The sequence below is a fragment of the Parus major genome, chromosome 1A, assembly GCF_001522545.3.
Source record: "Parus major isolate Abel chromosome 1A, Parus_major1.1, whole genome shotgun sequence".
Taxonomy (NCBI): domain Eukaryota; kingdom Metazoa; phylum Chordata; class Aves; order Passeriformes; family Paridae; genus Parus; species Parus major.
The window spans coordinates 54,527,750-54,540,403 of NC_031773.1; the positions used below are offsets into that span (position 1 = coordinate 54,527,750).

Genomic DNA, 12,654 nt, shown 5'->3' on the forward strand with positions numbered 1-12,654 from the left:
AGAGCGTCTTCTGCAAGATGTATTACTTTCTGCGGGTATTTTTGAAGAAGATAGGATTAATTTCATGCTGTCTTGCATGATCAAGGGGAATGTGAGGATAATAATCAAATGTATTCTATTGCTAGCTGCCACAAGTGATAAATACAATGCATAATTAAACAAGCAGCACCTAGACTGCCTGGAGGAAACAATTATTTAGTGCTTTCATTAGGACACACTCATTTCTCTTGTTTTTTTAATGCATTCTCACATTTCAAAAAAATCAACCTTAGCTCTGTATAACATGAAATTCTATGAGCTCCTGTGGCTGCAGCTGCCCAGGAACTGCCCGCTGGAAACAGACATTGCTGGATGAGTGCCCACCTTGTGAGTACAGGAGGATCTGCATCTCCAGAAGAACACAAGTGAAGACCTGGACCAGGTTCTCCAGGCCCAGCAGCTCAAAGACCTCCCTCAGAGGGTAGTCAGAGAGTGGCAGCTCATTGGGCCCAGGTCTCTGGCAAATGATGGGCTCATAAACCCCGTAAAACTTGAGCGACCTCCCCGGTGGTGGCAGGGGCACCTCGTAGAGGATGTTGTGGATGTAGCTCTCCAGGGGAAGAGGTGGTGGCTGCTGGGAGGTCACTGCCTTGTAAAGCTGGATCAGGAACTTCTTGCAGGCTTGCATGAAGGGCAGAGGGGTGATGAGGCAGATGCACTTGGAGACGTAGAGCGTGTCCCTGCTGATGTCGTAGGAGTTGTAGCGCTGGAGCTTGGCGAGGGACGTGGCGTCGCCCTCGTCGATGCTGCTGGCCAGGGAGTCCATGCTGCAGGAGGAGGAGGCACAGACACTGCTGTACTGCTCTGCATTGTGCATCTGGTACAGTGTCTGCATGGCTGTGCAGATCTGCTTGCTCGTGACCTCCTCATAGAAGGTGAGCACAAAGCCGTAGGTGCGGGAGCCATCCTCCCTGGTGATGATGAACGAGTGCAGCTGCGGGTCTCTGTTGTCCGCCTGCGTCCTGAAAGACAGCCCCTTGGGCATACACAGCTAAGAAAGGAGAAAAGAAACAGACAGAGTTACCTAAGACACAATTTTGTTTTGCTGTCTTTGCTGTACAGGCACATTGTTTTTATCGGCTACATTACAACAAGCCATTTCCCTTTAGACATAAAAGGTATCCAAGAACAAGCAACCTAAAACTGACGCTACTTCAGAGGGAGACATGACTGAAGAAAGGAAAGCACCCTCCAAAATAATCCATCTATTAAGTCATTATGGCTCATTTTCATTACTTGGTGAAACTGTTTTCACTCCTGAACAGTCTTTGTGACATTTACTTAAGCATCATATAAAAATACCCAGTTTTGCTCTCATTTGCATATATAATGCCCACAGTACTCTAAAATCAGAAAGCCAAGGAAGCATCTTATACCACTGAATTTAAATTACATAGACTTCTTGGAATTCTTTGATCTTCCCTAATTTTCTGGGGGAAAAAAACAACAAACAAACCAAACCCCAACTGGCTGGCAGCTATTACATTTACTTTTCTTCTCTAAGTGCTACCAAATAGCTTAGACTGGAAAAAAGGAGGGGCACAGAGGGAAACAACCAAAATCTATGAAAGCCTCATTTTTGATTTACCACTCAGCAAAATCTCTTGCAGTGATTCTACTACACTGGGTGTTTCTCCAAAGCATGGACCTAGTGATAAATCCAGGCATTTTTCCAGACATTCTTTGGGAATGCTATCAACCATCTAATACAAAGTAACAAACATCCAGCAAAACCTGTTTGAAACTTGCACACCAGCAGGAAATCACTGATGTTCAAGCTTAAATAAGTATATTTATAAACGAAGAACTATAGCTTTATTTGTACCACCTGAAGAAATAAAAGGAAAGAAGAGAAAGAAAACCTTCAAAGTGTTCCTTTTGACAAAATGCAACAGTAGAAGCCACTTTTACCACAGTATGAGAACCTAGACACAGCTGAGTGCATCCCCTAATGCCTTGACCAGGAGTAAACTCCTCTGATGCTGGAAGAGGCCAGGAGAAATACAATTATATATTTTCAGGCGCTGCTAACCTGAACTTAGCAGTGCACCTTGCAAAGACCATTCAACAGCCTGTAAAGCTGGGAATTAGGCAAGTGGTCCAGACTCCACAACTATCAGGCTATCAGGCCCCTAAATTATCTAGGACAGCTCTTATGTATTGCTCAAAAAGTAATGTGTAGGGAAACAAGTAGCCTGGGGTTGGCAGAAGAATTTAATTCAATTGATGGCCTTTGCTGACACAAACCATGAAACTGCAGCTTGAACTATTTCTGAAGAGCAGCCACATTTTTATTCAAGAGCTTTATAGTTTTTATTGAGGCATTAACAGCAGTGCCATGGTTAAGGCTTCTCCAGTAAAGAAGTAGTAAAAAATCCTTGTTTCACACTTTATTTAAATTTAATCTCCACAATAAATATCTCTCTTAACATCATTTTTGGCAAGCTTGTTTAATAAAAATTTATTTCTAGAATGTGGGCTTTCAATGGTGGCTCTAAGCCTTATCAAAGCCAACCAGGCTGAAATCATAGGCTTAAATCTCAATGCTATCAGAGATTAATTTTTTTTCACTTGACAGAAAAATACCTGGACAGGCAAATTAGATATACTATTACAATCAGACACAGATAGGCATCAGGGAAATTCAGATCAGCTGAGACAGTTTCAGAAAGCTGCTTAAATAAATTTCCTCCAAGCCTTTATTATTCCCTTGTCTTTTATGTACTGGGTGAACACACAAAGGGATGCCTGTCTATTAAGTTTCAGCCACAACTTGACACATGCAGAATATTGACTTTTCAAGACCCTGGCTGCAAACCTTGGCCCAGAGACTCCTGCTGTTGTCAGACCTACAAGAGGACAGAGGAAAAAGCAGAGGGGAAAACAAGAAGATGGAAAGAACCAAGGCAGGAGGAATGACCAGGAGTCACTTAGGAAACTAAGATCAAAAGGAAGAGCCTGTAATCATTTTCCAGCAATGCAGAAAGCTTTGAATTTGCCATTAATGCATGAAAACTTTCATCTTAGGGCCTCGGACATCAATCACTTCCCATCTCATCTGTGTCACACATGCCACAGGAGAGTGTTGGAGAGCAGCTTGGGATGTGCTAAGGGGGGGAAATTTTAGTCTGCTGGCATGACTCTGGCCCACTAAAGCTGAGAACACAGTCACCTGCATTGCATCTTTGTACAAACACTGAAAACTCTCCAAGATTACTGATCAAAGGATGGGATTTTGGTTTTCCAAGCACTTTACTATTTATATTTAAACGTATCCATCAGCAGAAAACCATGGAATTACACCATATTTGCAATAAGGCTTATAACCAAGATGGTTTATAAAAACAAAAGGAAGCTGCACCAGGATAGATAAAAAGGTGTCACCTAATGCATAACCAATCTCTGGAAGTCCTGGGAAGGAGATATCCCTTCCCCAAGCACAGAGCAGGACACACACCCCCCATAATCCCTCCCTCCTTCTTCCAGCCATCATCATTTTCAGGCATTTCTGAACCAAAGATCCCCTCTGGAGCACTGCACACTAGCACTGGTTCACCTCTTCTCCACTAGATCTCTCTTTCACTTTTTAAGCCTCTATGTATTTCTCATGTTCACAACATGCCGTGGCAGCAAGCTCCATAGCCAAACTGCTCTGTGGGAGAGGGGGTGGAGAGAAAGATGCTTTTGTTTGTGTTAAAGCCTGCTCCTTCAAATTCCACCAAGGAACCTTTGATTCTTTTATTTCAGTACATGAGACATTAAACAGATAATGCTTCCCTGAGCTTCAGAAATACAGGCAAAGATTCATATACCTTGATGAATCAGAGGGCTAAAATAGGAAGCTCATATTCTAAAAATTTCTGTATCTCTCTACTGAGAACTTCATTTTGGTACAACACTTACTTGCAGAACGGCCACAGAAGACAGTACGTGGGGTTAGGCAGGGATAATGACAAAAAGCAGCAGGAGGAAAGACACAATTCCCTATTAAAGAGAACTCTGACACATACTTTGAAACAGACAGAAAACATGACTCTTTGGCAGCTTGATTACTTGGGACTTCAGGGGGCTATTTTTAAAGCGACAGGATGGTTCCAGAAGGCAATTGAAATTCCTTAGGCATGCAGCAAAGCCAGAGTTCTCACAAGTTAACCTTCAAGGATTTATGCATTTTCTTCTCTGAGGAAAATTGCTTCTGGAAGCTCACATAAAGCAAACACATAGGCAGAATTAATGCAGCAAGGCAAGATCAGAAAGGCCAATAATTGCCTCAAGGGATTCTGTGGAGGTGGATATTACTTTAAATGATGTTTCAGATCAAAACAATAAAGAAGTTTTCCAAAAGATCATTTAAAAGATCATAAAATACTGCTGCTGTTAGTAAATGCTTTTTTTTTTCTCCAAGACACATTGCAAATGAAAGATGTGTCCAATGCAGCTCAGTTCAATTATTTTAATAGGTCTCTTGCTGGTTTTAGCATTCCATTTTTGTCCAATACTGTGATCACACTTCATGAATATTAGACATTCTCCACTGTAACGTGAGAGACAAATAACACAGCAATTCCAGCTGCTTTATTCCTGCTGCACACCCCTCATCACTCCATACTGGAACACCCCCAATGCAAAGGCAGAACTAAAAAGGCACAAACAGCCTTGGCAGTTGAGCTATTACCATCTGAACTGCTGACAAAGCATTGCTAGGAGTCCTTCATGCCTTCTGTATAAGCAAAGTGATGCAGAGACCAGCCCAAGTACCACCCCAACTCCAGCAGTGCACATTTGGAAGCAGAAGACAGAAATCCCCAGCTGTCAGCAGGCAGAGGGGGTGACTGGGCTCATCTCTGCCTTTCTAGGCAAGTGCAGTGCCACAGTATTAGCTCTCTGTGTCACTGCTACTTCCAACTCCTGCGCTTTCATGTTAAATATCTGGCAGGATGCTAAAAATAAAACTCATTGGAAATGGTGATGAACTCTAAATTTCTACATCTTCATGACTGCAGGGAAGCTCCAAATGCATTTCTGCATTTGTAAAAGCCAACTTAATGTGGGTTTTATGTATTCCTCACCTCTCTATCTGCTGGGTGAGCGCCAGGAGATTCTCCTGACTTCCCACTTTGCACCATACAATGAGGTCAGTTCTGTTTTGAAGCAGGTAATGTGCTGTCCTGACTTCCTCAAATGCAAAGCTCCTCTAACCTAGATTGAGGGAAGTTCCTCCCTAATTTTCCAATATTGATTTAGTTTTTGAAAACAGCCAGAAGCAGAATATTGTGCAATGTTACTGTTACAACAATTGATTACTTTTAAATTAAGAAACAAATGGCATTTTTTGTTCTGGGAAGCTCAAATACCAATAATCTGTTGTCTTTGTCAAGTTACGCTCTCAACAAGTACTTGGGTGATTTTGGAATCATCCTTTAATTACCAGCTCATCAGAAAAATTCCAGTCAATCACCAGTCTTTCAGCTATCACTGCCCCCACTCCTAGAATTGTTTTTTCCTCCCTTCCCAGTCCATGGGACTCAGCCACACAGATGCTCACACCAAATGTAACTGAGAGGAAAGAGATGTACAGGAGATGTATTGGTGCAGAGGTGCCATTAGAAGCGATGACCCAGGAAAAGCTGTGGTTTAGATAAGTTCCAGCTTCTGCACAAAGATTCCTCTTTCCCTTGTCTGCAGAAGCAAGGTGTTGTGTACTGAAAAACCCCATATGGATATCGGAATCCTAAAAATTCCTTGGTTTGCCTCTTTCCTACCCAGGTGACCACACCCCTTCTCACCCAGTCCCTGGGATGGGTTTCATCACACACCACACTTAGAACTCTAACGAGGGAAACGGGTTTTTTAAGCACTTTAAAAGTTTTTTAAGCACTTTACTTCTGTTGTGCCTGGAAGTATTCTGTGTTTTCACAGTACCTCTTCCTCTACAGTTTTTCATGCAGCATGCCCAGAGAGCACTCTTAGTCCCAGAAGCACCACAACCACAAGATCACAAGAACATCACAAGGGCTGGCTGTAAACAACCCAGGAACATCTCGAGAGCTGACACTGTCAGGTAACAACTTGAGAGCTTCTCTCTACCTACCATGTTGACAGCATCCTGGTCAAAGGGGTTCCACTCGATGTTCTGAGGATAATGGGCCAAAACTTTGGACTTGAAGGTTCTTCTCAGGGGACTCTGGTCAAAATTCTCTCCTGCAACAAATGAAGAAATCATGACTCGAAACAGCAGTGAGGCTTCAGAGAGAGCTGGCTTGGGTTTTCTTTCTCCTTTTTTTGGTGAAATCTGATAGACGTTTTGACCCTCAACAGAGGTACTACTTTTAAAAGAGAAACAGAAAAGATCCCCATTCTGTCTGACCTTACCCTCCTTTCCACTAAATCTGACTGCAGTTGCAGTACAGATGCCAGTTTAGTATTTACAGAATGGAAATATACTGTCAAGAAAAAAGTCACTGCTGAAATTTTACAGAAAATGACTTTGCAATCAACTGGATTCTTGGCCTTCCCCCACATCTTGAGGATCTGGAAATGACTTAGTCTCTGAAAGACCACCTTCCCTCAAGTTTGTTAGAAGCTGCCTTTAAAATCAATAAAAAATATGAGCACCTCTTGGCTATTATGAATTATTAAAGCATTTGTTATAGATGACCTTTTTTATATTACAAATCCTGTGTGAAAATTAAACATTTATTTTTTTCTACATCAAATTTCAAGGACAGACTTTTTCCACACAAAGAATCCAGCAAGTGCAAAGAGGATGATTGAAATTAGACTTCAAGCAGAAATGCCTCCAGTTATCAGCATACAAATACTGTATTTCACAGTGATATTGTTAATGGAGTTCCCAGTAATATTGTTAATGGACTGGATTGTCTACAGCATGCAAAACAGTAATCAAAAGAAGGAGCTCTTAACATCTATTAATTAAATGACCATCTATTACACTAGGACACTAAAGCAGCTCTTCCAACAGCACTCACATGCAAGTGAATTCTGAAAAGGGGTTTAAAATCTTTTCCTTTCCAAGTGGTCTCTAAGATTTTATGGTATTGTTATTTTTATACTTAAAATACTTATTTTGAACACAGGATTTAGACATATTGCTGCATCATGGTGGTGGAATCACAAGCCTTGGAAGTGTTCAAAAAACACATGGATGTGGCATCTGGGGATATGATTTAGTAGTAAAAAGGCAGTGTCAGGTTCAGTGCTTGGATTTGATTTTGAATCTATGAAGATTCTCCTCATGCTCAGTTACAAGCTCAGACAAGTGCACCAAGAACAGAGACCATTTCTCTATTTCAGAACTTAGCAGTAGAATAACCTCTTCTTTTGGTTCAAAAGTTCTTTGCAGAGCCATTAAAGGCACAGTGTCATTCACCAATTCCCAAAATTTCACAAAATAAAGATCCCACCAAGCAAAGCCAGCAAAAATTTTCTTTCCAGGTATGTAATTAGACATACTCAGCAACATTTTTAGCTCTTAGAATGAAACAGTAATTAACATGCTCGTATAATCAAACAATTATGCATGAGGTTATTTCCCAATTAGATCTTCAATCATTCTCACATCTGACAGAGTTTACCTTACAACTGTGACTTGGCACAATGGCAGGTATTTGATACCAAATTTATTTGGTTGCTTCTACTAAAAGTTAGAAGAGAATATCTGGATGACTTAATGAAGTTCTCCACCACTAACAGTAAGTGACTGCTGAAGTTTAAATTTCTTTAAAGGTTTCCTTTCTCATGACAAAAAAAATAGAAAAAGTTTTGGTTGTCAAGTGTAAGAGTTGCTTTAAGAAATCCAGCTGCCCAAGACCAGCAGTTACAATGTCCCTGTAGGCTGACAACATGGATTCATTTTATCCAGGAAGGTAAATGGCACAAACAACTTACCTTTGTAGAGTCTCTGCAGTGTTTGCATTTTACTACTCCAGTGGTTTAAGAAAAATATAAACTTAAAGTAAAACACACATGGAGAAAATACAATTCTCTCAATCAGTGATTGTGAGGGAAAAGAGAAAAGCCAAGAGACCACACTGGAGTAAATCAACCTGTCATTTGCTTGCAAGGACATGACATTGCACCCTCCATACAAAGCTGCCTCGTGGAAAGACAAGCCGAGTGAGCTTTCAGAGGAGATACACAAATTAGGAAAAAAACAGTAAAGGATGTGACAGGAGCAGCCTGTGTATGAAGGTGAAAGGTCATCATTTGCCCGAACTAGCAGGAAACACCCCAACCCTCACCAAAACCAGATGGGAGGGCATGGACCATGCCAGCTCTGCACTGACAAGCAGCTGGAAGAGAAGCACAGGGAGCAGAATCCTCTTGACAAACATGAGGAAAGGGATCTGGACCGAAGGGTACCTGGTACTATCAGCTCTCAGCCTTGGTAGTTCTGAACTGCTGAGTCACACGTGGCAGAGAGAATTTACTCAGCTGTTTTTCTGGATGAACAGTGAATTTTCATTAAAACACCCACGTGCTTTTAAGTGCTTCTTTGCTAACTTTCCAAACAGAATTAGCAAGGCACATTTAAAGTGAACAGGGTATTAAATACAAATTGATTCCATTTGCTAAAATACTAATGGCCAGATAACAGTACTATGAATACGGACAAGAACATCATATTTGATGTGTGCTGCCCATGCAAACAGCACAGTTTACTGAGACAGCTGCCTCTCAGAGGCAAAGTAAAAAATTGGGTTTGAATTGAATCCCTTTGCTTTCAGGATATTAAAAAAAAATCAAGTACTTTTAAAAATTGTGTGAAACATGCCAGATTCAGCTTCCATTTCATTTGGATATTACATCCTGTTAATGGTACTCTTAAACAACTTGTGCCTTCCTTTAAGGGGCTGGCTTTTAAAGGGACATTTCATTTCAAATTAAAAGCAAATGGTGAAGAGATGGATGCTAGATCAAGAAAAAACTGTGCTAATTTCATTTCAAAACAAAAAGATGGCTTAAAATTAGAAAACAAGCCTGGTACATGTTTTGGATGAAGGATACAATTATTAGGGAAATGCAGCTACAGTCATGAAGTTGTTAATCATGATGACTTTCATAAGAGTGGTCCTATGTAAAAATTTAGCCATCTTCAGGTTTAAATAGATCTGTTCCAATTAATTGTCACAAGTGACAGAGGCATCCTCAGCTTTGTACCAAATAGGCAGAGGCATCTTCCACCCACACCCTCTGGTCCAGGGAATGCAAGTTATCTGTCACTCCTTCCAAGCTCTGGAATGTAGACAGGAATGCTTGTGACTACAGAAACAAAAATATCTTTTATTCCTTTAGAGGAACGTACAGGGAGCACAACGATGCACAGTGCTAGTGGTGACCACCTCTGTGATAGCTTCCTCTAATTAAAAGTGCTCAGCACACCCAGCTATGTCCTCTCCCTGCAGATGGAATTTTGTTAAGCATATTAAATAACAGGATGACCCTGCATGAGAAGCAAGTAATACACAATGTGTGAATGAGAAAACAATGTGGGTACAGGAATAACAGTGCTTGGCTGGGCAGCAAGCAAGCTGTTAATTGTCAGGCTCAGGAACTGGTTAGTCAGTGCAGAAACTGCTCTGCTGCTTTTCTTTCATGCCTCCCCAGGATGCCAAGGTGGCAGTGGGAGGCTGATCAGAGTTCAAAGACATCAACTCCAAGTTCTTATTTCTGAGCTCACATTCTCATAATCTCACAGCAGAGGATAGAGATGATATGAAAGGGAGGACTGGGACAAGGCAGGCAAAACAGTTTTCATTCCAAAGTTTTAAAATTCGAGTTGTCTGTGAGATGGTAGTGGATTTTAGGTGGCTGGGGAGGAGGGCAGTGTCTAACCTGCCTTTTGTTTGCCAATATGTAAAGGAATTAATGGATCATATTTAAGCAGGAAACACTAGGGGGATGTGTACCCTATCAATACATCTAAATTATTTGGAATTTTTTGGGGAGTATGTATCTATGTAAACCTCACCAGTATTGCTATTTAAATCTAGAATGCAAAATAAGCTTCCTTGAGGTGTCAGGAAACTTTGTGTTTCTGTAGCAGAAATTGGTGGAGCTGAACCTTCCAGACCCCTCTATTCACAAATCCACATAACTAAGCCTTGTTAGATTTCTGGATAAGAAATCTAAACCTCTAAAATGGCCTCATGCAAGATATTGTTTAGTCTATTAAGCACACAGACCTAGCACAGTCTCCTCTCCATCAATATACTGACATCAATAGTGGGATTTTGCTGGAGAACCACATCTTGCCAAGAGAGCTTCAAGAAATAGAACAAAATTTTCCAAATATTGATTTAAATTAGGCAAAAGAATGAAGAAGTCACAGAGTTTTGGTTCTGATTTGGATCTGTGATCTTTAATTTGATTCAAGAGGAGTTAGAAGACTGAAAATAAAGAAATAGAGAGGTCCTGATGACTGTTTTATCCTTAACCCCTCTTTACCTGAGGTTTTGTCTGCAGTGTCTGAGCTCTTGCCATGGAGATCTGCTTGCAGATATTGGTACAAGACTACACAACATAACAAACAGAAATAAAAAAAAAAAAAAAAGCAAATATGAACAAAATGAAAAAGATATACAATGTACTGGGGAAGGGAAAAAATATGAAGCAGACATTAAATATTCCCCCTCGCAATCTCTCTTCCCCCCACTACTGCCAAAGGGTAAATCCACACGATAAATAAAACCTTCCAGGACTGGATTACTGGAGGTGTTAAATGCAATGACAGACATGGTAGAAATACTTGTCAAAATTAGTAACAAGATTAAATTCTCAAGTACTTCAAACAACACGCTGCTTTACAGCTTCCCTATTATGAAAGACATCTTTGTTCACATATCGAGCCCTTCCAGAGCCTGAGAAACTCAGGGGAAAAAACACATCAGCTAGTGTTGAAGGGAAAAAACCCTTCAGCAAGTGTTGAACTAAACCCAAGGAGTTTTATTTAGTAGAATACTGTTAGCTACGTTGTTACACCTTCAATCCTGTACCACATGCCATTTTCAGGACTTACTGAAGTTACCTAATAGCTCTATTCATCATTTCTGTCTCATAACTGGGTGTTTTTAGACTAAAATTTGAATAAATAAGCTATGTTTAGAACTTGAATGAACAATTTTAATGTCTTCCAGCAACAGCTACCACTTCTAAAGGAAGAGCTTCCTGCTAGCATGTCTAACTGAGGCTTCTTCCAACAGGTCTGCTCATCTCCTGCAGACAAACAAAAATGTTTCCACAGATGCCTTGGTATTTCTTTGTCAAAAAAAGTCACATTCTCACACTACACAAAGGCATTACACAATCCTCCTCTAGTTAAACCTCTTTTTATAGAGCTGGCACCTATGCTAAAGCTGCAATACCAGTGACCTCTCTGGTGATTCACTCTAGGTGTAAAGTCAGAGTAGTTCCGCTACAGCCTCCTACTTGAGCTGCTAATCCAGACATCAGCTCAGAGGACACAGACAGCTCTGCCAAGGCCAGATTTTTTGGGAAGGCAACCCTCAGCAGTGGGCACAGGAGGTCTTTCAACAGAGATTTTCAGATGTGAATTTGTATTTTAGGATAATTTTCTCTTTTCTTTAGGAGGCACCTGAAGATAGCCCACATTCAAACCTGCAGGATGATGTTTTTCCACCCAATGTGTCTTGAGTAATTTCACTCTATTTTTGAGCTGCTTGAACTAAAAAGTTGCATAAGTATTAAACTAAAGGAAACAAAACAATTGTCAAAACTAGAGATGCCTCTTGCTAATGACCCATATCCACACTACCTTTACAAGTCTCTCTGCTAGGCTGTCCTTTCAGCTCTCCCCTAAAGATCATATTTTAATTCAAAGAGAATTTGGCACTGAGCTTCCACAGAGGTAGCCACCACCTCTGCAACAGGAAGAGTGAAAAGGAGCAACCCATTGAACAATGCATAACCAGATGCTGTAGGACAGGTGCTGGTTTGATGCCCATTTCAGTACTTTGACCATTTATTATCATCATCAATCACACAGCTAAACAGTCACAGAAGCTACATAAAAACTCCTGCACAGGAAGTCAAATTGACAACAGTGATACAAATACAGTTATGGACACTCCCTTGTGTTGTGGAGCCTAATTCTTGATACAAACACAATGTAATGAAACACTATTATTGCCACAAACTACACTTGGAAAAGGTGCAGTACTTAAAAAATTCTATTAAAAAGTAGATTTGCTGCCCCAAGCCCCAGCTGCCATGAGAGCACAGACATGTGACTACATTAGTGAGTAAGTATGAATTAAACCCTCCATTTTACATCAAAATTGCATTATAATCTTTTCAAATACAAAAAATTAAATTATGTCAGTTTGGGTGATTTTTTTTGCAGTGGAGCAGGTGGAATTTAAGAAACAGGTACCCAAGGCATAGTGCTCCTACACAATTACCTCAGAGTCTGTCTCCAAAGGCTGAAGGCATTAGCAGGTAACAGTGGAGCAGGTACAAACCCAGACCTGTACTTATAAATACAGGGAATTATTTATACTCCGAGCTTTTATTTTCTCTAGAAATCAAAGTGTGGAATTCACTCATACTATTCATACTGCCTTTACAAGTATGGAC

General features: G+C 40.6%; 1 protein-coding gene across 1 annotated transcript in view; it reads right to left on the minus strand.

The window, feature by feature from the left end:
- The window catches only part of DENND5B (DENN domain containing 5B), a 103,978-nt gene that overhangs the window by 49,621 nt on the left and 41,703 nt on the right, over positions 1-12,654 (minus strand). The window contains exons 3-5 of the mRNA XM_033514691.1: positions 10,507-10,572; positions 6,131-6,240; positions 364-1,030 (exon numbers count right to left, since the gene is read on the minus strand). Coding sequence (XP_033370582.1) covers positions 364-1,030; positions 6,131-6,240; positions 10,507-10,572 — 843 coding nt within the window. The remainder of the gene's footprint in view (positions 1-363; positions 1,031-6,130; positions 6,241-10,506; positions 10,573-12,654) is intronic.